Source organism: Hippopotamus amphibius, chromosome 9 (genome assembly GCF_030028045.1).
Source record: "Hippopotamus amphibius kiboko isolate mHipAmp2 chromosome 9, mHipAmp2.hap2, whole genome shotgun sequence".
In the NCBI taxonomy this organism is placed as follows: Eukaryota; Metazoa; Chordata; class Mammalia; order Artiodactyla; family Hippopotamidae; genus Hippopotamus; species Hippopotamus amphibius.
In genome coordinates, this window is record NC_080194.1 from 118,129,935 (window position 1) to 118,155,636 (window position 25,702).

Below are 25,702 nucleotides of genomic sequence, written 5' to 3' on the forward strand. Positions count from 1 at the left end.
TCTTAACCACTGTGCCACCAGGGACGTCCTCATCATGAGCTCTTTACCTGACTCCCTATTATGTGTCAAGCAATGTGCCAGGTGCTATGGTTACAACCAAGAGTAAGAAAAACTTATTGCCTGGCTCAATCTTATCTTCTTCACAGTAAGAGAGACAATAAACATGTACAAATACACTACGTGATTCCATTTAGTAATAAGCATTATGAGGGAAAAAATAAGCCAGGATAAAGGCAATACGAATGAGATTGCAAAGTTGGCTATAGAAAAAATAGTAATTTTCTGGCAAGGGTACTCTCTAAACTCCACAGAAAGAGAATGTGCTCAGGACTTCCCTGGTGGCCCAGTGGTTAAGAATCTGCCTGCCAATGCAGGGGACATGGGTTCGATCCCTGGTCTGGGAAGATCCCACATGCCATGAAGCAGCTAAGCCTGTGTGCCACAACTACTGAGCCTGTGCTCTAGAGCCTGCAAGCCACAACTACTGAGCCCACGAGCACAAGTACTGAAGCCTGGGTGCCTAGAACCCATGCTCTGCAACAAGAGAAGCCACCACAATGAGAAGCCCGCACACTGCAACAGAGAGTAACCCCCGCTCACCACAACTAGAGAAAGCAACAAAGACAGAATGCAGCCCCCCGCTCCCCCCAAAAAAAAGAAAAAAGAAAGAGAATATGCTCAGGGGGAGGAATAGCGCTCTCCGTCACTAGAGTGGGTCTCCTGCAGCCATGATGGTATTACATGATTCTGTCCCACTGGCCACAGTTGATTGGACCAGGGGTAGACAGCTGACCCAAGCCAGGCCAATCAGATTCTTTCCTGCTATTCTGGACATGGAATACTAATTATTGAATTGGTAGTGTAGCAGAGGGGAGATGATGAGCTTTAGGGCTGGGGTAGTTGCTGGACATGTATAGAGATAAGAGAAAGCCAGCCTGCAGAAGGAAGATGAGAGGAGCAGACACCAAGACAGAAAGGAAGGTTAGAAACTGGAGATTCAGAGGGAACAAAGGTGAGTATGTAGGATCCTAATGGGTTTCTGGGTACAGATTTCACTCTCTTGTAAGGTCCAGCTGGGAGTCCTGCCCTTGGAATCTGTGAGTCCTAATTCTTCCAGTAAATTCCTTTCATGGTTTAAGTTAGTCTGAGTGTGTTTCTATGTTTTGCAACCAAGATCATCATTTCTTTTTTTCTTTTTTTTACTGTGGACCATTTTTAAAGTCTTTATTGAATTTGTTACAATATTGCTTCTGTTTTATGTTTTTTTGGCTTTTTGGCAGCAAGGCACATGGGATCTTAGCTCCCCGACCAGGGATCAAACCCACACCCCCTGCACTGGAAGGCAAAGACTTAACCACTGGACTACCAGGGAAGTCCCCAAGATCATCATTTCTTTTTTTTTTTTTTTTTTTTTTTTAAGATCATCATTTCTAAGACTGAAAATACTGGTGATGAGGATGAGGGTAACAGAGAACATCTGTTGAGAGGCGGTACCGTTTTAAGAGCCTTACATACGTCATCTATTTTGATTCTTACAATTTGTTGAGACAGATATAATTGTTTTCCCCATTTTACAGATGAGGAAACTGAGCTCCAGAAGTTACACAGTGAGTAAATAACAGAACTAGGTTTTGAGTCTAGACAGTTGGCCTCCATGGCCTTCACCACTTCACTATTCTCCAAAAAGACCCTGGGGGTTGAGGTTATTTAAACACCGGGGACTTGAGGTTATTTAAAATCTGTGACGTCCTTTCATACAACCCTTCTGATCCTGAGAAAAACCCCAGAGCAGAGGATACATGCTCCTCAGACAATTCACTCCAACTGAGGAAGCGGCCACAGCTTTACTAACTCAGCAGTCTGATCACTCACTTTGCTAGAATGGTCACATTCCTTAACCGAGAGCTAGAGTTTCTCATAAGCATACTTGATGTCTTAGAAGCAGAGGCTCTGATGTCGCTCAATAGTCAAGAGTTGAGGTTGGACTCTGGGTTGTCAGAAGCCTCAGGCTAAAACCTCAGAGGAGTTGATCAACTTTCCTGAGCCCCAGTTTCCCTATCTAAAACACAGAAACAAAAACAACAACAACAATAATAATGGCTCTCTTGTGGGGTTGTGAAGATTCAAAGAGATGATGGATTAAAGTGTGTACCAGCATGATCTGAAACCCGGAAGTGGTTAAGGCTCATGTAAATGCACAAGAAACTGCAAGCATTATTATTCTGTGTCCCCTTTAGTGCAATACCTGTTGTTTTTATCATTGCCCCTTCTTCTGGGAAAAGCACCCTACTTCTCCTTGGGAACTTTTCCTCTGTTGGATATAATCCCTGAGGAACCACTATTCCTGGACGAGGAATGGTAACATGATCTCAGTTAGCCCAACCAGGCACTCTCTTCTCAGAATCTGAATCTTTCTTTAGCTGAGTCATCCAAAACTGAACAGGAAAAATACAGAGAAACCACAACAGAAAATAATTAAAAGTTCATGTGTTCCGACTGAAGAACATAGACAAGACGGGCCATGAGTTCCTGCTGCCTGGTTCCTGTCTTTTCCAAGACCTGGTTCTTTGGCTTTCCCATAGATTCTTTGACTTTCTCACAAACTTAAACTCCCATAAACTTAAAGTCTTCAATAAACCTAAGTTAGACAGAGTTGGTTTCCACTGCTTGTCATCAAAGAACTTTATTTGGTATACTTTTCAAGCAAAGATTAGGTGTCTATGAAACAACAAATTCTTTAATCCCCTTCCTCTACTCCCCTGGACAAGGAGAATGTATTAGCAATCTATTGCTGGGTAACAAATTACCCCAGAGCCAAGTGGCTTTAAACAATAAATGTTTATTATCTTATAATTGTGTGTCTGAAATTCAGGAGCAACTTTGCTTAGTGGTTCTGGCTCAGAATCTTTCAAGAAGGCTGCAGTCAGCACTATTTACAACAGCCAGGACATGGAAGCAACCTAAATGGCCATCACCATGGACAAAGAAGATGTGGATGGATAAAGATGTGGTACATATATACAATGGAATATTACTCAGCCATAAAAAACCAAAATTGTGCCATTTGTAGAGACTTGGATGGACCTAAAGACTGTCATACAGAGTGAAGTCAAAAAGAGAAAAACATATATTGTAATATATTATATGTTAACACATATATGTGAAATCTAGAAAAATGGTACAGATGAACTTATTTGCAAAGCAGAAATAGAGACACAGACACAGAGGACAAATGTATGGATACCAAGCGGGAAAGGGGGGTGGGATGAACTGGGAGATTGGGATTGACACATATACATTATTATGTATAAAATAGATAACTAATGAGAACCTAGCATAAAGCACAAGGAACTCTACTCAGTGCTTTGTGGTGACTTAAATGGGAAGGAAATCCAAGAAAGACAGGATAAATGTATACATATAGCTGATTCACTCTGCTGTACAGCAGAAACTAACACAATATTCTAAAGCAACTATGCTTCAATTAAAAAAAAAAAGAAGAAGGCTGCAGTCAACTGTCCGCCAGCGTTGCAGTCATCTGAAGGCTTGACTGGGGATAGAAGACCGACTTCCAAGATGGCCAGTTTACACAGCTGTTGTCAGGAGGCCTCCGATCCCTGTCTGAGTGCCTTCACAATGTGGAAGCTGGCTTCCCGTGGAGTAAGGGATCCAAGGGAACAAGACGGAAGCCATGACACACCACACAGAAGTCAGCCCCGTTCAGTGTGAATGCCAGGAGGCACCGATGACTGGGGGCCACACCAGGGAAGCCTAGAAGCCCTGTCGGGGGCCTTTGTAGCCAGCCACCACCCTCCTTTCACGTCAGTTATTCCTACCCACCCCAAGAAGAACATCTCATTTCAGAGACCCTCAGACAGTGATTTACAAATAATGGGTGGAAGGAGGAGGCGAATATGAAGAAAAAGGTGCAGAATAGGCAGGGTGAAGGTCTCCAGTCCAAGGACCAGGCCTGGAGAACTGGAAAAGAGGAAGAGACAACCTTTAGGGAAGGGAGACACAGGCTGCTCTAAGTCCAAGGACAAAGAGTCGCATAAAACCTAAGTGTTTCCCTTGGCAGATGAGCAGGTTCTCCCTTACAAGCCCCAAAGGAAGTCAGGTGAGGCAATTCAGGCCTGCGTGTCAATCACTGCTCCAAAGTCAAACTGGGCCTGAGAACCGGGACCCAGGAGTCCAGGCCGCTGCCAAGCTGTTATGCACAGGCTGAATCGTGTTCCTCTCAGAACTCATGGGCTGAAGCCCTAACCTCCTAGGACTTCAGGATGTGACTGAATTTGCAGGCAGGGCCTTTAAAGCAGTGACTGAGCTCAAACTGGGCCGTTAGGGTGGGCTTTAACCCAATCTGACTGGTGTCCTCTTAAGAAGAGGGCATGTGGACAGATACTGAGGGCACACACAGAGGGAAGCCCACGTGAGCAGAGAGCAAAAAGGCAGCCGCCTGGAAGCCCAGGAGAGAGGCCTCAGGAGAAAGGAAACCTGATGACACCTTGATCTTGGACTGCCAGCCTCCAGAACGGTGAGACAACCATTTTCTGTCGTTTAAGCCACCCGTCTGTGGTATTGTGTCACGGCAGCCCGAGCAGATTAGAACACGAGCCGTGACTATCCTGTGAAGCAGCTCCTAACCTCAGCTGTGTACTGTGGTGTCAGAACCAGACGTGAGGCCTTCCTCTCCAGAGTCAGGGAGGTGAGAGGGGCTGGGCGCCAGGGCCAGCTGATGAGGACGGGCCTGCCACGGAGCCATGAACGCACCTGTGCACCCAGAGGCTGTGTCCGCTCTTGGTTCCTTCCTCAAGATTCCGACGGCCCCAGGCCTCCTGCTCCTCCCCTCTGAGGGCAGGTCCCATGAGTACGTACGGCTCCTGTGGCCACCTCCTCTGTCCTGCACACTCTCTCTAGCTGGAAAGCACCTTCCGTACTCGTTCCCGCACTTCCTTTGATCCCAGGGACAACATCATCTCAGCTACCGGAGGTCCTTGCTAAGAACAAAAAGAGAAAACACTGCCTTAAACTGCCTGAGGAATGAACACCCAGCCTCGGTCTGCAGAAGTTACGCCCCAGGTCAACCCCAGCACTGCTGCCTGCATCCCAAGGAGCAGAGTCTGCATTTCTGGGCTTTAATTTCTGAGGCTGAGGATGGGTCCCAGGAGCCTGCTCTTCCTGGGTTGTGGTGTCCATTACCCCCAATCAACTGCCAACTCCATGAAGGCGGAGAGCATGTGTGTTTCACTCACTACTGTCTCCACGGTACATAGCATGGTTCTTACGCACGGTAAGTCATCAGTAGGTACTGTCTGTTGAATGAAGGGGAGTGGTCATGTTTCATTCATCTTTGTAGCCCCCAAACTGAGCTTCGTGTTGCTGGTGAATGTTAGTTGAGTGGATAAATGAAGGCTCCAGGGCACAGTCCAGCCCAGCTGCCCATCTCACCAGCTGTCCACTGAGGGCCACTCGGAGAAGCTTCATCACGTTACTGTGTTTGGTGCCTTCCAGACCTTCTGACAGCTTCTTCAGTTCTCCATTCAGCACGTCCTGAGTTAAGCTCGTACCGGGTCCTTCTAAAAGCCTAAAAGAGGGCCAGTCTATAAGGGGCCAGCACGGGCCAGTGGCAAGTGGGTGGAAGGGACGACTTCAGAAGATTACCCAACAGCTACAATATAAACTAACAGCACAACCAATGTTCAAGCCTGCCTGGGGTTGGGGGGAGATCTACTACCCCCATCCCCAACCTACTTGGGGAAGAAACAATAACCAAGGCGCTACAAACACAGAGAATCCAAGCAAGTGGGCATAAAATAGGGAAACTAAGAAGATACCATAAGAGGACTTACTAATTACTACCTGTGTCATGTAATCCTCATGCCTCCGTTTTCTCACCTGTAAAGTGGGGATAGTGATAGTGTCTGCACCTCACAGGGCAACAGTGGGGCTAAGTTAAAACTTGTAAAGCACTAAGTACTTGCCTGAACAGATGGTAAGTACTTGAAAGTATGAGATTTATATTTCAATAAAAAGTTACATATTAGCGAATACTTATGACACCTAAGAGCTCAGAGACATCTGAGGATCGGATTGTAAGAGGATCTAAAAAGCAATTCAGAAATGCATTAGACATAGGACGAAAGAATGGAGCCCTCTGGGAAATGATCCAAAATACAGCTTCAAGACTGCTGGGGGCCTTGAAGCAGTTACAGAGGATGGACCATCGCCCCTCTGCTTCCCATAAGAATATGGGAGTAAAATCTCCGAAGGGGGAATGAAACAGGAGGGGAGCGGGCAGGGCACAACCTTTGAAAGAATGACATTGCCCGAGGACATAACATAAACTGATTAGAACCAAATGGCTCCAAGATGGCAGACAAGTCAACTTCCAGGTGCCATGACAGTTCCAAGGCTGACCATGAGGATCAAGAAGTGGGCGTGGCCCAATTCTGGAATACTCCGCCCACTCATTAGCCTATGAAATGACCCACTCTTACAGAAACTGACAACCCCCATAAACTGCTGCCTTTGTCACCTTCTGAGATGGCCCACTGTCTGCAGAGTGTGTTTCTCTCTAGATAAATCTCTAAATAAACTTCTTACCTATCAAAAAAAAAAAAAAAAAAAAAAGACTGCTGGGGGATGCAGCAGAGAACAGCAGAAAGAAGGAACTCAGGAGACCCCAGCTCCAGTAACGGCCCTGCTGCCAACTTGCTACAACCATTCTTTGCCCACAAATGAAACACCTAAGGAGCTACGATGGGCCAGCAACCACTCCCCACTTTCCTGGCAGCCCAGCTGAGACCCTCTCTCAAAGGCATATTTGAGCAATCAGTCAGAGCGGGACTTGCAAAAACTTCGTCCCAGTCCTGATTCTGACTCAGAGCAAGAGACGGGAGCAGGGCGGGGGAGTCATTCCACACGGAAGGCAGACCAAGGCTGGAGATCTTCACTAGTGCAGACGATCCTCGACACCAACCCTGACACCGCCTGCTCCCGAAAGGGCGCAGACACTCCATTCCCCTCATCAGCGCAGGGTGGAGGGCTATGGGCTCAGGGACTGGGTTCATGAGCAACTGGAACAAACAGCCTTTTAGTGCAGATTTCCTTACTCACTCCAGCACTTGAGCAATTCAGTTTCAATTTGAGAAATGTAATAATTCTTATCGCATCTTAAAACTGGACCACGTGATTGCTGTTATTTGTGAAATGGAGAAGAGGAAATATTGAAAATGTAAAATGCAATGTGGCTTGCAGCAACATGGATGGACCTGGAGATTATCATACGAAGCAAAGTCAGTCAGAATGACAAATACCATATGATATCAGTTATATGTGGAATCTAAAATACGACACAAATGAACATATCTACAAAGCAGAAACAGACTCACAGATATAGAGAACAGACCTGTGGTTGCCAAGGTGGTTAGGGTAGGTGGGGAGGGATGGATTGGGAGTTTGGGATTAGCAGATGCAAACTATTATATATAGGATGGATATAAAACAAGGTCCTACTGTATAGCACAGGGAACTATACTCAATATCCTGTGATAAACCATAATGGAAAAGACTACAAAAAAGTATATATATGGGGGCTTCCCTGGTGGTGCAGTGGTTAAGAATCTGCCTGCCAACACAGGGGATACGGGTTCGATCCCTAGTCTGGGAATATCCCACATGCCGAGGAGCAACTTAGCCCACATGCCATAACTACTGAGCCCGCATGCTGCAACTACTGAAGCCCTCGCGCCTAGAGCCCATGCTCCACAACAAGAGAAGCCCCCGCAATGAGACCACAACAAAGAGTAGCCCCCACTCTCCGCAACTAGAGAAAGCCTGCGCGTAGCAACGAAGATCCAATGCAGCCAAAAATAAAATTTAAAAAAAAAAAAAAAATTAAAAAAAAAAAAAAAAAAAAAAGAGTCCGCCTGCCAATGCAGGGGACACAGGGTTCAATCCCTGGGCTGGAAGATCCCACATGCCACGGAGCAACTAAGCCCGTGTGCTGCAACTACTGAAGCCTGTGCACCTAGAGCCTGTGCTCCACAACAAGAGAAGCCCCCGCAATGAGACCACAACAAAGAGTAGCCCCCACTCTCCGCAACTAGAGAAAGCCTGCGCGTAGCAACGAAGATCCAATGCAGCCAAAAATAAAATTTAAAAAAAAAAAAAAAATTAAAAAAAAAAAAAAAAAAAAAAAGAGTCCGCCTGCCAATGCAGGGGACACAGGGTTCAATCCCTGGGCTGGAAGATCCCACATGCCACGGAGCAACTAAGCCCGTGTGCTGCAACTACTGAAGCCTGTGCACCTAGAGCCTGTGCTCCACAACAGGAGAAGACACTGCAATAAGAAACCCGCGCACTGCAACGAAGAACAGCCCTCGCTCGTCACAACTAGAGAAAGCCTGTGCACAGCAACAAAGACCCAATACAGCCAAAAATAAAATAATAAATCTCAAAAAAAAAAAAAAGTATACATATAAATGAATCACTTTGCTGTACAGCAGAAATTAACACAACACTGTAAATCACACATACTTCAAAAAAAAAATGTGATGGGGGAAAAATCCAAACATACTCTTCAATGTCACTGTGGGGAAGCAGGTGGCCGAGGAGCTGGCGAAAGAGTGACAGGCCCCACTCGGCCAGCACTGGCAGCAGGAACATATTCGAGCTGGCCCCGGCCTTGGCATGGGCACAGAGGGAAGCTTCTAAATATTTGGGCATCAGCTTTCGTGCCATGAGTGGGAGCCCCAGAGCATCTCTAAAATCTAATCCCATGGCAGGGGTGGGGAGCTGAGACATTAGCCCAGTGAACTAGAACTAACAGCCTCATGTGGAATATCCGAAATTAAGGGAATATTATTGTTAATAATACCTCTTGGGAATTTATCCTGGACATTTACTTGCAAAGGTGCTTAATTATGTCTATTCAAGGTCGTTCACTGCGGCATTGTTTGTAACAGCAAAATTTGGAAGCAATCCAAATGTCCATCAATGGCAGGTGAGTTAAATAAATCATGGTAAAGTGGTATAATAAAGGAATAGGTGTAGCTGAGAAAAGAATTAGGATGCTCTCTAAGCCTTGGACAGATCTAAAGATAAATTGTTAAATGAAAAACAAGCAGAAAAACCACAAAAAGACACTTAGGGAAATATAGCCATTATTTTGTAAACTTTAAATGGAGTATAATGTATAAAAATATTGAGTCACTATGTTGTACATTTGGAACATAATATTATAAATCAACCACACTGCAATGAAAAAGTAAAAATAAAACAAAAATCCCACCCAAAGACAAAAGTGTTATTGTATTGTACATTTTCTTTTTTTTGGCTGTGCTGCATGGCTTGCAGGATCTTAGTTTCCGCACCAGGACTGAACCTGGGTCCTTGGCAATGAAAGCACTGAGTCCTAACCACTGGACCGCCAGGGAATTCCCTATACTGTATCTTTTGTGTAAAAAAGGTGAAAAATAAGGATTATTTAGATATAACTAAGAATAGTAGTAACATCCAGAGAAGTTCTGGAATTGGGCAGATTGGGCACAAGGATTAAAAATGGGACTCCCGATATATACCTTTTGAAATAATTTCTAGGTTTTAAACTTAGAGGTTCAAGAGGTTTGAATGTATTAACAACAATTAAATTTTAAATTCAAAAAATTAGAAGAATGGAGTTGTATACATATTTCCTTCAATACATGGACATTTCACAAATGAAACTGTTTGGGACTGTTTTTCTGTTGGGGGCTAGGGAGGAGGGGAGGATTATTTTTTGCTTTAAACCCTCTTGTACCATTTGCATTTTTGCCACATTACTTGTATTCTTATCTCTTCAAAATGTATGCTTTAATAATATAGTGATGGCTTCCTGTTATCAGGAGCTTCCCAAGTACTGTACGGCAAGGAGAAGCAACAGCGAATATGATTGGACATACAGCCTCTGGCCCCAGCTAGCTTGAGTTTCAATCTCTGCTCCTCCGATATACTAGCTGTATTATTTTAGACAAGTTCCTTAACCTCTCTGTGCCTTCATTTTCTCGTCTGTAAAATGGGGATAACAACACTGGTTCCTTTATTAGGTTGCTGTAAAGTTAAGTGTATACACACACAGGACACATACATGAGTATGTATCTAGTCTATTGAGTGTTTTATATAACATAGCACACTGTAGGCACACGTGTAAGCGAACACACGAGTGTTTGCTATTACTCTCTAATTTAATCCTTACAACAAAGCTGGGAGGTAAGTAAAATGGACATTTGTGGGGTCTGCGGCTCAGCCTCCACTCCCCTTGCTCCTGATACCAGTGCCCTAACTCTCCCTGTGGAATTACCCGGCTCCATCCTCGGCCCACGTGCTTCGGCTAAGGGTCCATTCAGGGCCCCGCATATGACCTAACCTAAGCTGGTCAGCATATCACATTCTCCAGGTCTCGGTGACTTGTTTGGAGACAGAAAAACCAGGCCCGTCAGGCCCCATCAGAGTGAATCTCAGAACAGGGCTGGAGTCGGAGGCTGAGGTTCTGTCGTCTTACCACCGCAGTGGAGACTGTGAGAGAGGCTGCTTACGACCCCCAGTATCCTTTCTCCCTCTCCTGTGTACGAACACAATTTCCACCTGGACAGCTGGCCACCGAGGTAAAAACTACATTTTCCAGACTCCCTTGTAGCTTGGCGTGGCCCTAAGATAAGCGTTCGGTCCAGCGAGTGGAAACGAGTCAGGTCCCTAAGGGGAAGGAGCATCCCGTACCCCTCTCCCTTTCCTCCTTCCTCTTCTAGCTGAACTGTGAGCCCCCACGGACCATCCAGACAGGAGCAAAACCTAGGGATGGCAGGACTCTCGAGACGTGGAGAAGGCTGTTCAGCCCCGAACTGCCTACTCTGACTGTAGGTGAGGGTGAAATGCGCTGGTTTTGTCTGATGAGGAATCCCACACTCCTCTACCTAATGCAGAACCTCTGCAGAATGTGCAGCAGGCACAGAGGGGTGTGAGGCAGGAAGTCAAAGAGACAGAGGGAGAAAGTAGGCCTTCGTTCCATACGGCCCCTGCATTAAGCTGGGCCTCGAGCTGGTCCTTCCCCTAGCCTCTGTGATCGTACAGACCAGTCATTCCCCTCTTACTTAAGCCAGCTTTGGCTGCACTTTGTGCCCGCATAATCTAAAGAGTTCTGCTACTGTTAACAAGGCCTAGTATCACCTCCACTCTACAGGTGAGGAAATGGAGGCTCAAAGATGTGCAGGAAGTTGGACAAACTGAAGTCAGCTGGGCAGGTGAACGAACTGGGCCAGTGAGGGGTGGCATTAGAATGGAACCCAGGTGGGTCCAATCTCAGAGCCAGAAACACTGCCTCTTCCGGGGACAGCCCGGGCTCCTCGGGGTAAGTCCTTCTGCCAAGAGAGCCAGGAGTGATCATCTCCCCGAGAGCCTCTCACTAGCGCTGGGGCTGTACTGAGGGCCTGACAGCCAAGCCCTGGAGTGAAGGGGACCCTGGGAGGGAGAGAGGGAAAGAGGGGCAGAGCCCCGAGCTCAGCCTGTGGGAACTCACCCCAGCACACGCTTGGCAATGACGTCCACATTCTCTGAGATGGCGTCCAGCTGCGCTCGACTCACGGCAGGGCGAGTCCATAGGTAGGAGTGCACTGGGGAGATCAAATCCTGCAGGCGGCAAAAGTGACCCTGGGGGAAGAGACGCTCACTGAATGCACTGGGATGGGGCGCTGACACAGCGGAAGGAGAGGGGGGGAGTGAGGCACCACCAGCCCCCTGGGTCTCCCTGAGCTCCCGACCCCACACCTGTCTCAGCAGGATAATCCTCTCCACGTAGGCTGCGTCCAGCACCTTCCTGTCCTGAAGCTGGCTCCCGAACGCCTCCTCCACGAGGGCCTGCAGCTTCCCCACCAGCTGGCGTCGCTGGGTCCCATCACTCACCAGCCGGCAGAGGTGCAGCCTGCAGGAGAAACCAAGGGACCATCCCACTGCAGGCATCTCCAGCCCAGTCCACCCTCGTCCCCAGGAGAGCGGGTGGGATCTGAAGAATGACACCTGCCGGGGGCTGCCCCCCCTCCAGCCCGGATGCAGCAGAGGGGAGGCTGCCGAAGGCCTGCCCGTCCCTCTGCTCCCCGGGGCCTCGCACCTGGCCCACTGCCCTCCCCTGAGCTACCTGCCCCTAGACAGGCCCGAGTTTGCAAAGCAGAACCTGGGGGTGCCTGCCTCCTTGCACAGTTCGAAGCCTGGGGCTCTGGCACAGAAGGGCAGGGGTCAAGAATATGGATTTCTAGGATTTCGGGCCACGGGAAGTTCAGAGGACAGGGTCGTCTGAATTTAGGGCTCACAGTTAAAAAGCTCAAGGTTTCCCGTCAGGTCAAATTTTCTCCTTTTCAGAATTCTTCTAAGCACCTTGTTCCCTCCTTCAGAAGCAGCAAAGCTTCTAAGCCTCCAAACCAGGCCCCGTCAGTCCTCGGCCCCTGGGCTGCCCTCACGCTCTCCCCCGCAGGACGGGAGGGACCCCAGAGAGCGAGCAGCGCGGGGCTGAGGGCCGTCTTGCAGGCGCTTGGCCCTCTGTCCCCGGTGTGGAAGAAAGGCAGGCAGCAAGGACGGGGGACCATCCTGTGGGCTCTGAGGGCGGATAGGCCTGTGAGCGGAGCCAGCCCTGACAGGTGTCTGCAGCCAGGTACACAACCACTGGGAGCTCAGTGCGCTCATCTGTCACTGCGGGGACAACGGCGGCCTCCCTCACAGGGTGCTGGGCAGAGTGAACGAGGCGCTGCCTGTAAAGCACGGAGCCCCAGGCCTGCGTGACTGCCACACCCGGCATCTGGCCCCAAATCCTCATTTTCTAAAATGAATGAAGAGAAATCACAAGAAATTAGTACTGAAATTGTTTCGAGGACCTTCTTAATAGCTAGATGAGACAACGGCAAGAAAAAAAGTCAAGAGACCTTAGTGACCATGCTTGAGATGATCCACATAAGGTCCAGGGCCTGGGACACAGCAAGTGCTAGATAAACCTCCACTGCACCACCAGTACTGCTGTGACAGCTACTATCACTATCTGTACTGCTGTTACTGAAATAATCACTGCAGTGGCTTGATTACAAAAACACCTAAAGAGACCAGCTTCAGCTGCACTCAACCTGTGGAGATCAATCGCAAGCAAAAGCCCACTGCCGCCTCCTTCCACTCCCCCTCATGCTTTGGGGAGGGCTGGAATGGGTCACAAAGTATTTCCCTTGTTCTGGCCCCAGTTCCCCCGGGGATATCACTTTCTCCATGATAAGAAAGGTAGAGAACAAGCTGCATTCAAACTGCATGCTATGTGCTCCTGAACGCCCCACTCAAGGGATGCCCACCAGGACTTCCTAGGTGGCACAATGGTTAAGAATCCGCCTGCCAATGCAGGGGACATGGGTTCGATCCCTGTTCCAGGAAGATCCCACATGCTGTGGAGCAACTAAGCCCGTGTGCCACAACTATTGAGCCAATGTGCTGCAACTGCTGAAGCCCACACGCCTAAAGCCCGTGCTCCCCAACAAGAGAAGCCATGGCAATGAGGAGCTCGCACACCACAATGTAGAGTAGCCCCTGCCTGCCACAACTAGACAAAGCCCGTGTGCAGCAACGAAGACCCAACACAGCGATAAATAAATAAAGCAATAAATAAATAAATAAATAAAAAAGAAAAAGAGATGCCCATCATTACTGTGTGAACTTGAACTTGGGCTTATTATTTAACTTCTTGACATCTTGCTCTCCTCATATGCACAACAGCGCAAAATCATACAACTGACCTTAGGTCTGATGGGGGAAGTAAATGAAGTAACGTCCTGAGACGCCTACAGTCGGTGTGAATCCCCTGGGTTCACGTGAGCAAAGCACCGCGGAGAGCCTGTGCCCACCCCAGCGCTCTAGACAAGGCTCTGAGGAATCCCTGCCCTCTAGGCGCGGACCTGTCCGCTGGCTTTCCCCGCCAACGCCCTCAGACTGCGACATGGCAACAGGGATCTGAAATGTAACTGCGGTTGGAGGTTTCAGAGGGAAAAGCTACTTGAAATGTAAAACAGATGCCCTGAGACAGCGTTCACTCACTGTGTTGGCTGGGTGGGGGAGGGGCCGATCCGGAATAATGGTGACCACAAAAACCAATCCTGCCACTTTACTGAGCACTTTCTATATGCAAAACAGTTTGAGGCGTAATTTAACTGAATTGTCACACAAGGCGAGTACTGTTATTAGCCCCATTTTAGAGAAGAGGAAACAAAAGGCTCAAAGAGGTGGTCACACAGCACTAGGCACCTGAGCCCACAGTCAAAATCCAGTGTGCGTGACTCCAGAGCCCACTAGACACTCTGCCGTGGGGACCCAGCCTCAGTAGGTGAGCCCTCTTCTCCCGGAAGCACTCCAGACTCCCCGCTCACCTGTTGAATTCCGCGAGCTTCTCCAGGTCCAGCAGGGCTGAGTGGCAGGTGACGCGAGTCAGGTCAAACTGTGTGATCAGCTCTGGCAAGGTCCTGCCCATCTGGTTCTCTGCAAGGGAGGCAGGCCCAGCTGCTCAGCATCCCACCCCCACCCCCTCCCCCCGCCATTCCACTTTCAAACACAAGGGAGGCTGCCCAAACAGATTCGACTTCTAGTTATTTTATATATCAAGGGCCTGAATAAGCTTTCATTTGCAGAAAGGGTTCTGTCGCTAAGGGAAAAAAAGCCTTGAAAACAACCCAGCTATATCAACCCTCACTGCCCTCAAAGACTTGAGCTGCAAGATCCTGATTCGATCCTGGTTTTGGATGGGGTCTGTGCAGGAGTCTGTTTCACAGGCTTCCTGGGGGATTCCACAGTGCGGCCAGAGTGAGAACAGCTGCGCGGGAGCTGGTTCTCAAGAGTGGCGGCCCCATCCCGCACAGTCAGGGGGCACCCTGGTCAGGCTCGAGCCTCTGCCACGTCCCTCACTGGCTCTGTGACTTCGGCATGTTAATCAACTTCTTTGAGCCTCCCAAGCATCTAACAAACAGTGAGGATAATAAATACCTCTCAAGGATACTTTAAGCCTTCAATGAGATAAGAGCAGAAAAAGCAGGAAGCAGACTATCTATGGCCACATTTTCAGAAATCGCCCCCCACCGCCACCAAAGAGGTCATCCTATTTTGTGCGTCATCAAGATGTGGCCCCTAAGTCTTGGGCCAGCTTGGAACAAACTGGTGTCATAGTAATACGGATAAGACTGTCAGGGTACATACTTGCACTACTATTAATAATGTAACTGCAATAATCAAAGAATCTGTAACTTCTGTGCTTATTGTCTGGCAGATACTGTGCTGGTACCTCATAGTCAGGAACTCAGTGAACCCTAACTTAACCCTGTGACGTAGACACTTATCCCCATTCTACAGATGAGGCAACCGAGGCTCCTAGATCATAAGCTCCTCGAGGGCAGGGATTACGTCTACCTTGTTCACTGTTGTAGCCCCAGCAGGTAACAGTGTCTGGCTCAATAAACACTTGTCGCATAAGAGAAGGAACTTGTGTAAGATCACACAGCCGGGACTGAAGGCCAGGTGGCCCTGGCTCCTTACTGCCATGGTTCTGCCAGGACCTGCCAGGGGAGTGGGTACCTGCAAACCCCGAGCCGCAGTTGGTGATGATGTCCAGCAAGGCGTCCGGCAGGAAGCCGGCGGCAGCAAAGTGCTCCAAGAAGATGTCCCCCTGCCTCTTGGACAGCTTGCTGCCATCCCTGTTGAGGAGCAGGGGCAGGTGGGCAAAGTGGGGGGGCTGCCAGCCCAGGGCCTGGTAGAGAAGCAGGTGCTTGGAGGTGGAGGCCAGCCACTCGCAGCCCCGCAGCACGTGGCTGACGCGCATGTGGTGGTCGTCCACCACGCAGGCCAGGTGGTACGTGGGGAAGCCATCGCTCTTCAGGATGACCGGGTCCCCCTCCACGCGGGCCACCTCGTGCCGATTCCAGCCATACACCAAGTCCTGGAAGGCTGGCGCCGCCCCTTCCAGGCGGAAGCGAATGGCAGGCTTGGGGTCCTTGGCCAGCTTCTGGGCCACCTGCGCCTGGCTCAGGCTGCGGCACCGATTGTCATACCTGTTGGGAAGCAAAGTAACCAACAGTTACTAAGAGCACTGGTGACGACAGGCACGAGCCCTGCCTTTGTCTCTGATAACTATATGACCTTGGGCAAGTCACTGACCTCTTTCAGCTGTTTCTTCCTTCTTGAATGGGGATAATAAGGCTATTGTGTGGGAGAACTGAGATAACACAGCACAGCAGACGCAAGCCTGTTTCCCTGCTTCCTTGCTAGTGAGGAAATGTCAAGTGTCACCCAAGGGGGTGAATCATGACTGGTATTGCCAATCGTGCAATCCCATTCCTCTAGACCACAGACCCGTCCAGGTGGGACCATTCTAGTCTCTGAGATTTAAAAAAAAGTATGCTGGGGGGGCGGGGCAGGGAAAGACGAAGGCTCTGGGAAAGATTTTCTCTCCACGTGAGAGTGAGAGCAAGCCGCAAGCTGCTGCAGCCGCTTGTAACTGATGAGGGCGGGGGGTGCAAGGGAAGCAGAAACACACCAAAACAGAGGCCCGCCTTCTCAAAGCTGCTGGTTTCATCCTGGGGTCACCTGCCTCCAGACTCCTGCAGAATGAGAAGATAAACGTCTACGTGGTTTATGCTTTGGCTACTCAAAATGTGGTCTGTGGACTCCCAGCGCCAGCCTCACCTGGGAGCTTGTCAGATACACAGCGTCTCAGGCCCCACCCCAGATCTGGTAAACCAGAAGCTGCCCGTTCACTAGATCCTCAGGTGATTCTTCTGCACATTAAAGTATGAGAAGCTCTGGTTTGTCCCTTTTAAACAAAGTATTTGTTACTTGCTTCCAAACATGTCCTAACCGATACACACACGTAACACTTGTAAGCACCGTCCTTGACACTGAGCTAAGTGTTCAATCATAAACGGCTGCGTGGGTTCCAGGATAGGGCATAATCACAATTTTGAAAAATAACCTCTGCCAATGGGGCAAGTAGACTGTTTATGATTTAAAAAGCCACGCTGCAGCGAATGTCGTGACCTTGTACGAACATCCAAGCCCTTGTCCAAAGAGTTCACTGACACTGGAACTTGACTGTTATGATGCTGATGGGAGTACAAGCTGGCAGAGGGCTACTAGACAGTATCCAAGCTGCAAATTGACCCCGCAATCCCAGATCTAGGGAGGTAACCAACAAACACTCTGCACATGTGCAAAATGATGTATGTCAACACTGTTCAGCACCACCCTCTTTTTTTTTTTATAACAAAAAGTTAGCGATAACAGATACGTTCATTAGTAAGGAACTGATGAAGTGAGTGGTGATATAGCCCTGCGACGGAATACTACGCAAACATGAGAAAATCTGTGGACTCATACAGGCTGATCCTCTGATGGTAAGTGGGATCTGTAAGCTGTGTGACACGTATCTCGCGGGCTACCATTTGAGCGAGGAAGAAGGGAAACAGCAAGCGTTCATCAGCGTACGCAGCGCGTGTCTCTGGAGGAGAGAGACATCGGAAAGTTCTAATACCAACTATCTCTGGAGAGGGAATCAGGTAGCGAGAGTCAGGGCTGGGAGAGATCTTTACATATACATCTTTCTGGGCACGAGACAAATTTTACTAATTCGAGATAAATAATTTACATGACTTTACATGCCTGAAGCCCAATGTGGCAGGCAGAGCTGACACGGCCCCAGTGATCCCCGCCTCCGGTGTTTTTGCCTTGTGTCCTCCCCGTCCTTGAGTGTGGGCTGGACCTAGTGACCTTCTTCTGATGCACAGAGTACAACACAGCCATGAGCGGTCACGTCCCCGATTAGGTTATGCAGAGGCTGCAGCTTCCACCTTCCTTGCTCTCCCTGGCTCGCCCTGAGGAAAGCCAGATGCCAAGCTGTGAGCTGTCCTGCAGAGAGGCCCACGTGGCCAGGAACCGATGTCTCCAGGCAACAGCCTCGGAGAGGGACGGAGGCAGATCCTCCGAGAGTCCAGCCTCGAGGTAACCGCAAGCCTGGCCAAGACCTTGATGCAGCTTTGAGAGCAACCCTGAGCCACAGGAGCTAGCTAAGCTGTGGCCAGACTCCTGACCTGTGGGAAACCCTGAGATAAGGCAGCTGGGGGTAATTTGTTATGCAGCAAGAGCTAACGAACACAGCCACCCCTGGGGAGGCACCCATGACAGGCTGCGGCTCTCACCGGGGTGTCTGGTGGTTCCTAAGGGCCTCCCTCTTCAGGAGCTCCAGTCGCTGGGGTGAGCAGAAACACGGGTACGCAGCGCCACTCTTCAGTAGAGCTTCGGTGGCCTGGGCATAGAGCGCGAGTCGCTGAGACTGCAGGTAGGGCCCTACAGGACCTCCCCGGCGGGGGCTCTCATCAGGGGGGATGCCTGGAACACAGGCAGAGAGAATAACCAAATGATAATAACTACAGCACACACGGCATGGGTTCCCAGGCACTAAGCGCTTTACATGTGTAGCAAAGCTTTTTTTTTTTTAAATCTCACAAGAATCCATGAGGCCGTTACTCATATGATTTCCCTTTTCCAGATGGAGAGTTAAAGCACAGAGAGGTTAACACTCAAGGTCACGTGGCTGGTGGATATGGTGTCGGACGGCAGTGCACTGGCTCCATGGTCCACATCCTCACCTGCACGTCCTCTCCCTCCATCCTTGCCCCGGGGAGGGAGAAACCAGCCCAGGCCTGGAACAGCGGACTCAGGAGAAGAAGCATGGTTCAGGGACAGCCTGTCCAGTCTGCTGGACTCCTGGCTCTGCCCCTGACTGGCTGTGACAAGGGATAGTGCCATGCCCCTGCCACGCTGCTTTCATGCTCTGTGATCTCTGTTAAGGCTCAAAACCACCCCACCCGGGGGGTGCTGTTATCACCCCCATTCAGGGGGGCACAGAGGGGCTGTGTTACATCACCTGGCCAAGGATCAAAGTCATGCTAGCTGGCTCCAAGTCCATGCTCTTCACCACCCGGTGGACTGCCTCTTGCATTCCTTAGCCTTTCTAAGCCTCGGTTGCCTTCTCTGAAAAGTGGCACTAAGAGCCTAAGGGCAGGACTCCCCTGGTGGTCCAGTGGTTAAGACTCCAGACTTCAAATGCAGGGGACATGGGTTTGACCCCCGGTTGGGGAAGATCCCACATGCCACGTGGCAAGGCGGACCAAAAAAAAAAAAGGTTCTACCATGCAGAGTGACCAAGATTTAAATGCACCAGTGCCTACACAGTGCTTAGCCCAATGGTTCCATGTAGAACAGCTGCAAAATATGCTGTTAGAGCAAATGTGATCTATTATAAACCAAACCCCCAACCCAAGGGCAGGTTTCCTCAGGTCACAAAGAATAGATTTAACTTATAAACGCTTTCGGGGGGGGGGGGGCAAAGAAGAGCTGAATGATGGCATTTCTGTCCTCAAATGGCTTTCAAATGAGTTACGAAGATAAAGATAGGGTCAACCCTCCACACCCGACGTCCCACAATCTCTGAAGGCAGAGGGGCCTGGGTTCAAACGCACTGGCCAGCTCTGAGGCTGGGCAAGACACCTTTCAGAGCCTCTGTGTCCTCCTTTATAAAAGAAGGAAACAAACATTTACTTTCTCTCGAGGGTCATCTCGAGGCTGGAACGGGACACCTATAGAAAGGCTGGGTGCCTTGCCTGGCACGTCTCAGTGCTCAGTAGATCTTTGCTGTGCCTATTATTGGTACCGTTGGTATTGATATTTCTTTATTTGTTAGACAAAGAAGGTTGGATTAGGTGCATCTGGGGTTCCTTCCTGATCTAACCTTAATGTGACCAGCATTTGGAATGCTCCAGGGTTTAAAAGCGACTCCACTAGGAGAACTGAAAACAGGTTCACATAAAAAATGGTACATAGGGACTTCCCTGGTGGCCAATGGTTAAGAATCCACCTGCCAATGCAGGGGACACGGTTCAATCCTTGATCCAGGAAGATCCCACATGCCGTGGAGCAGCTAAGCCCGTGTGCCACGACTACTGAGCTGGTGCTCAAGAGCCCGCGAGCCACAACTACTGAGCCTCCACGCCTAGAGCCCGTGCTCTGCAACAAGAGAAGCCACCGCACTGAGAAGCCTGCACACCACAACTAAGAGTGGCGCCTGCTCAAAGCAACTAGAGAAAGCCTGTGTGCAGCATCAAAGACCCAACGCAGCCAAGAATGAATAAATAACAAATGAAATTTTAAAAAAATTACTCATTAAAAATAAAACCAATACATAAATGTTCATAGCAGCTTTACTCATCACAGACAAGTATCAACAGAAACAATCCAAACGCCCATCCACCAATGGATGGATAAGTGAAAAAGTGGTGTTTCCATACAATGAATATCGTTTGGTCATAAAAAGGAAATAAGAACTGGTTAATGCTACAACATATACGCACCTTATGCTAAGTATAAGCCAATCATAAAATGAAATGTTCCAAATAGGCAAATGACAGAGACAGAAAGTAGGTGAGTGGCTGCCAGGGGCAGGAGGGAAGGAGGAACAGGGAGCGCCTGCTGATCAGTTTGGGGTTTCATTGCAGGGTGATGGAAATGTTCTGGAATTAGAGAGTGGTGACGGATACACAACACAATGAATACACTAAAGACCACTTTGAAATGGTCAATTTCACATCATATAAATTAGATGTTGACTCACGAAGCAAGAAGCTGCAGACGTCAGCCACCTGGGGTTTGGGTCCCTGCCCGCTGCCTCACCAGAAGGCTCACACGGTCGTGCGGAGCTGGGGGCTCCACCGTGCAGGACGCATCAGGCAGTCTTGCTCACCACCCCACCCTCATGCCTAGCACAGTCGGTGCCTGACATGTGGCAGGTGCTCCACGCCACGTGGCCAATCACGGGCTCCTGCCAGCCTCCCTGTCCTCACGTCTCCAGGTCCTTTGCTCTCCTCACAGTGCTTGGGCCACACTGGCTTCCTTGCTGTTCCTCAAATACACCCAGCACTAAGCTTCCGCCGGGCCTTTGCATCTGCTATTCCTGCTGCTTTGAGCATTCTACCCCTAGGCAACCTTGGGGCTGGCCCCTCATTGCATGCAAGTCTCTGCTTTCCCGTCCTGTCCCTGGGGAAGTCTGCCCTGTCTCCAAGAGCACCTCTCCCTGCTAGTTCCCTCACCTGCTACCCTTCTCTCCACATCATTTCTCATCATTTAATACCGTAGTAAGAATGAATTTAACTGTTTTTTATCTGTCTTCCCCTACTTACTGAGTGCAGGGTCTTGCTTCCATGCTTGAACACTACCTGGACCACAATAAGTGACTTTAGTGCATGAATCCTATTTTTTTTTTAATTGATTAATTTACTTATTGGCTGCATTGGGTCTTCGTTGCTGCATGTGGGCTTTCTCTAGTTGTGGCGAGCAGGGGCTACTCTTTATCGCGGTGCACAGGCTTCTCAGTACAGTGACTTCTCTTGTTGCAGAGCACAGGCTGTAGGCACACTGGCTTCAGTAGTTGTGGCTAGAAGGCTCAATAGTTGCGGCTCACGGGCTCTAGAGCACAGACTCAGTAATTGTGGTGCATGGGCTTAGCTGCTCTGCAGCATGTGGGATCTTCCCGGCCCAGGGATCGAACCCGTGTCCCTTGCATTGGCAGGCAGACTCTTAACCACTGAGTCACCAGGGAAGTCCCAGTGCATGAATTCTTTTATTCAACTAATCTTGACTGAGCTTCTGCCACAACCTTCTACAACAGAGGACAGAAATGATATCAGTTTTTGCCCTTCAGGAACCCAGACTTTAGTTAATGACTTACCTGAAATTGGTATATATTTCTCAAGACAGTCTTGGTGTTTTTGGCATTTTTCCCTTGGGGAGCTTAACTAGTGACACCTGCTCCAACAGGTAGACAGCTATTGACCCAGGGAACACACACATTCCTCCTTGTCCTCCCTGAGCTTAGCTGGCTTCAGGATTAAACTTCCCTTAAAGAGACTGACAACAGGCTGCGCATGTTTTGTTTGGCTCATGCAATGTGGTTCAAAAAAAAAAAAAAAATCTGAGCTCAGATTTAACAATGAGAAGTAGTCATTAAAAACAAAACAGACAAACTGAGACGAAGCGAGAGAGTAGCACAGACATATATATACTACCAACTGTTAAATAGATAGTCAGTGGGAAGTTGTTGTATAACAAAGGGAGTCCAACTCGAGGATGGAAGATGCCTTAGAGGACTGGGGCGGGGAGGGTGGGGGGGACTCGAGGAGCGGGGGAGTCAAGGAAGGGAGGGAATACGGGGATATGTGTATAAAAACAGATGATTGAACTTGTTGTACCCCCAAAAAATAATAAATAAATTAAAAAAAAAAAAAAAAGACAAAAATCCCTGGAGTTCCGGCTCCTCCCGGAAATCAGAAAATTGCTGAGCTGGGCCAGGATTCCCACATGGCAACGAGGGCTGGTGCTTTCTCGGGCTCACCACAGCCCTGGAGACTCCCAGGCCATCTCCCACTTGGCCTGTGTTTCCTGCCTGCTCCCAGTAGGAAGTGAGATTCTGAGATAAAAACGAGAATCTCAGAACAGGCTCAGAGTGTGTGTGTCCCCCCCTACCTGCTGGAACTTCAGCATGTTTCCAGGTGGTACCTGCCACCCCAGGCAGCACGAATGTACCCATTCCTCCAGGGACTCCACGTTCTCCACCCTGGGCCACATGAGAAGACCTCCAGACTCCTTTTCCTGCTCCTTCCCTGGGGAAGGGTCCTCTCCCTGCCAGCCTCACCTGCCCACTCCAGCATGTCCTCAATATTCTCTGCTGCCCCAGGCACAAGGCGGGTCTGATCCGTGTCCTCCAGCCTCAGGATGAAGCTCCCTCGGTGCTTCTTGGCAAAGATGTAGTTGTATAAGGCAGTGCGGAGGCCGCCCAGGTGCAAGAAGCCTGGCGGAAGAAGGGAACAGCACAGACAAGATGAGGAAGACGAAAGGCAAGTAAGTTCTGCTTGTGACAGAAGGTCTCAGGGAACATCAAAGCCCGAGAACTAGCTCTGCCTGTCCCATCTTTCTAGCCGGCACCCAGGCAGTCAGGTTGCCACAGAAGAGGACTGGGGTGGTTGACTCATTTACCCTCATCCTGGAAGTGGAAGAACACCCAAGTTTTGGAGCATGTCATCTTGTAAAACAGCTCCAACTCTCCCCAACTGCACCCATCATTCTACTTTGAGAAGCAGTTATTCAGTGAAGCCACATCACAGGTGCATTTTTTTTAAATGTACAATTTCATATTTTTTCCTTATTAGTAACGTATATATGGCAATCCCAATCTCTCAATTCATCCCCCGCCCCACCGCCCACTTTCCCCACTTGGTGTCCACTTGGTGTACATTTAACTTATGCTAATTCAATGAAGTCCTCTGCCAAAAAATAAAAAAAAATTATTAAAAATACTGTGAAATTACCTTTTGCCAATATCCTCTACGCACTGTACGTGACTATCCACATCATACATTTTCAATTTTGTCTACCTGACACTTTAAGTGCCAGCTTTAGATGTTAACTGAAAGTAATATTCGGTTCCATTGTATTTCTCTTCACCCAAGTTTAAACTCTTAATGTTTTATTTCTGCATCATTCCCAACGTAAAAGTTAAAGTCAACAGTTTTCCCAGGGCTGTCATTTCCCCCCTTACCCTGCCTTCTCTGGGCCAGGCCACGGCCCTGTCTCCACAATGAACTCATCTGCATATCCAAGTACAGGAGACAACATGGGATAGGAAATGTTCCTCTGGAGTCAGGCAGACTCCAGCTCAACACTGATTATGTAAGTGACCTTCAGCTAGTTATTGCAAGGCCACCACAAACCCCCAGGTCCCCAAGATAGAAGACAGGGGTCCAGTAGTTGAAAGCAAGACCTGTTCTATCAAATAGACCATGACTCAAATTGTGCTACCCCTTGGGCACTCTACTTGACTTCTGTGTGCTTCAATTTCCTAATTTGTTAGAGAGATTAACAACAAAAAATAGAAACCTTCCTTGCAAGGTTGCTGTGAGGCATACCTGCTGACCAGAATACACTGTTAATTTTAGCTATTATAATCATCTACATTCTTCTATCTGTACTCAACAGCCTTTCCAATATGGGCTTCTCCTGCAAATCAGCAAGGAAACAAGAATTAAAATCACCATAACAGAAGCTTCTGCTTATTAAGTGCTTTCCATGAGTATCAGACCTTGCCAAGTGCCTCAGCTGCATTAGCTGAAACGAAGAGGCAGGTACTATTACCAGCCCTGTTTGACAGATAGTAAAACCCAGAGGTTCAGAGAGGGTAAATAATTTGCTCAAGCCATACAGGAAGTGGCAAAGCCAGAAATTTGGGCCCAGACAATCCCAGGCCTTGGCACCCAAAGACAGCTTGTCTGCAAACTGTTGGCAGTTCCCAACCAAGTAAGTACAGAAATAGCAAGTACATGTTTAGAAATTTATAGCAATTTGACAGAGTAATTTTACATCCGTTGACTCTAATAAAGTCTCATATTTTGTATGCTTTTAAGAGTTTCCTTTTTCTAATAATTTCTTTACATTGATTTTATAAAAGTATCAATCCATAATTGACTGGAAATCAGAAACCAGTTCTTTCACCGGGGTGGTTTGAGAAGCACGCTCTACACTATACTGCCTGCCAAGAAAGAGCCTTGTCACTCTGCGCAGCTGGGATCTTATCACAATGACCTTTGCGACCCTGGAGTTCAGAATGCTTGGTGTGAAGGCAAGGAGGTTGCCTCCTCGAGAAAAGAATTTGGGGAACTGGTGCGGAGGCCCTGACAAGATCTCCACTAGGGTGTACAATGGACCGCTGCCCCACTCTCTGGTTTGCTAGGCTCCAACACCAACCACAGGGCCTTTGTACCTCCAATTTCTTCTTTCTATAGGCTTCACATACCTAGCTCTTTCTCGTGATTTGGTTCTCAACTCTTATGTCACCTCCTCAGCAAGGCACTCTTGAGCATCCTAGCCAAGCTGAGTCCCCTACTTTGCTTCATTTCCCGCATAACACACGTGACTGTTTAAAACTACAGTTAGTTTTATACGTGTTTGCCGCGGCCACTACAGTGAAAGCTTCTTGGAAGCGGAGGCCGTTACTTTCCCCATGACCACTGTATCCCAGAGCCTAGAACATCTTGTACTCAATACACATTTACTGTATGCACAAAAAAAGAAAGGGACGCCTAAAATGGTACAATAAATACGAAATTCCTGGCAATGCGAAAAATTTCCGCTCGTAAACCTATTTCTGCCTCTGTATAATGAGGTCGCACTGCCCGCCCAGTCTGGCTCCACCGGAAGAGATTCGTTCGGAAAGTTCAGGGAGGCGGGCAAGAGACGGTGGGCCTCTGCCTGCAGCGTCACGTCCGCCAAGGTTACCTGTGGGGCTGGGGGCGAACCGCACTCGCACCGCAGCCCCGGGATCAGTGCCCAGGCTGACCTCGCGCCGTCCCACGGGGCGGCCCAAGGCCGCCGGAGGCCTCCCGGGAAGCAGCAACCTCTTCAGGAGCACCGCCATGTGGGGTGGAATCGCACACGTGGGCTTCTCCGAGCATCACTTCCGGAGACTCCTCCCAGCCAATCCGCTTCCGCCACAGCGGGCGCAACCCCGCCTCTTAAAGGCGCAGGCCTCCTAGCCTGCAAGCCCACGCCCCCCTTGCACCGCTG

The 25,702-nt window shown here is 49.0% G+C and overlaps 1 protein-coding gene across 6 annotated transcripts; it reads right to left on the bottom strand.

Moving 5' to 3' along the window:
- On the bottom strand, nucleotides 1-25,690 carry EARS2 (glutamyl-tRNA synthetase 2, mitochondrial). 6 transcript variants are annotated; one of them, XR_009047457.1, is made up of 10 exons: nucleotides 25,415-25,690; nucleotides 22,779-22,934; nucleotides 18,232-18,421; nucleotides 15,617-16,089; nucleotides 14,422-14,530; nucleotides 11,801-11,954; nucleotides 11,553-11,683; nucleotides 5,449-5,584; nucleotides 4,771-4,997; nucleotides 1-3,978 (listed from the first exon to the last, which is right to left on the bottom strand). XR_009047457.1 is itself a non-coding variant. In XM_057695229.1 (9 exons), exons 1-9 carry the CDS (start codon nucleotides 25,551-25,553, stop codon nucleotides 4,914-4,916), a joined length of 1,572 nt encoding a protein of 523 aa, XP_057551212.1. In that variant the 5' UTR covers nucleotides 25,554-25,690; the 3' UTR covers nucleotides 2-4,913. The 6 variants fall into 6 exon arrangements, 1 of the variants encoding a protein (XP_057551212.1); XR_009047458.1 differs by adding an exon at nucleotides 24,049-24,139 and having other exon boundaries at nucleotides 1-4,997; nucleotides 5,290-5,584; nucleotides 25,415-25,520; XR_009047455.1 differs by having other exon boundaries at nucleotides 1-4,997; nucleotides 5,290-5,584.
- Between the last annotated feature and the right edge of the window lie 12 nt (nucleotides 25,691-25,702).

What these genes read in the sequence shown, in the direction of transcription:
- EARS2 (XM_057695229.1), bottom strand. Translation starts at nt 25,553, where the DNA reads ATGGCGGTGCTCCTGAAGAGGTTGCTGCTTCCCGGGAGGCCTCCGGCG. An exon ending in GGATTATCCTGCTGAGACAG is followed by an intron (nt 11,684 to 11,800) that starts GTGTGGGGTCGG and finishes CTCTTCCCCCAG; the next exon opens with GGTCACTTTTGCCGCCTGCA. An exon ending in TGGCCCTCAGTGGACAGCTG is followed by an intron (nt 4,998 to 5,448) that starts GTGAGATGGGCA and finishes TTTTGTTCTTAG; the next exon opens with CAAGGACCTCCGGTAGCTGA.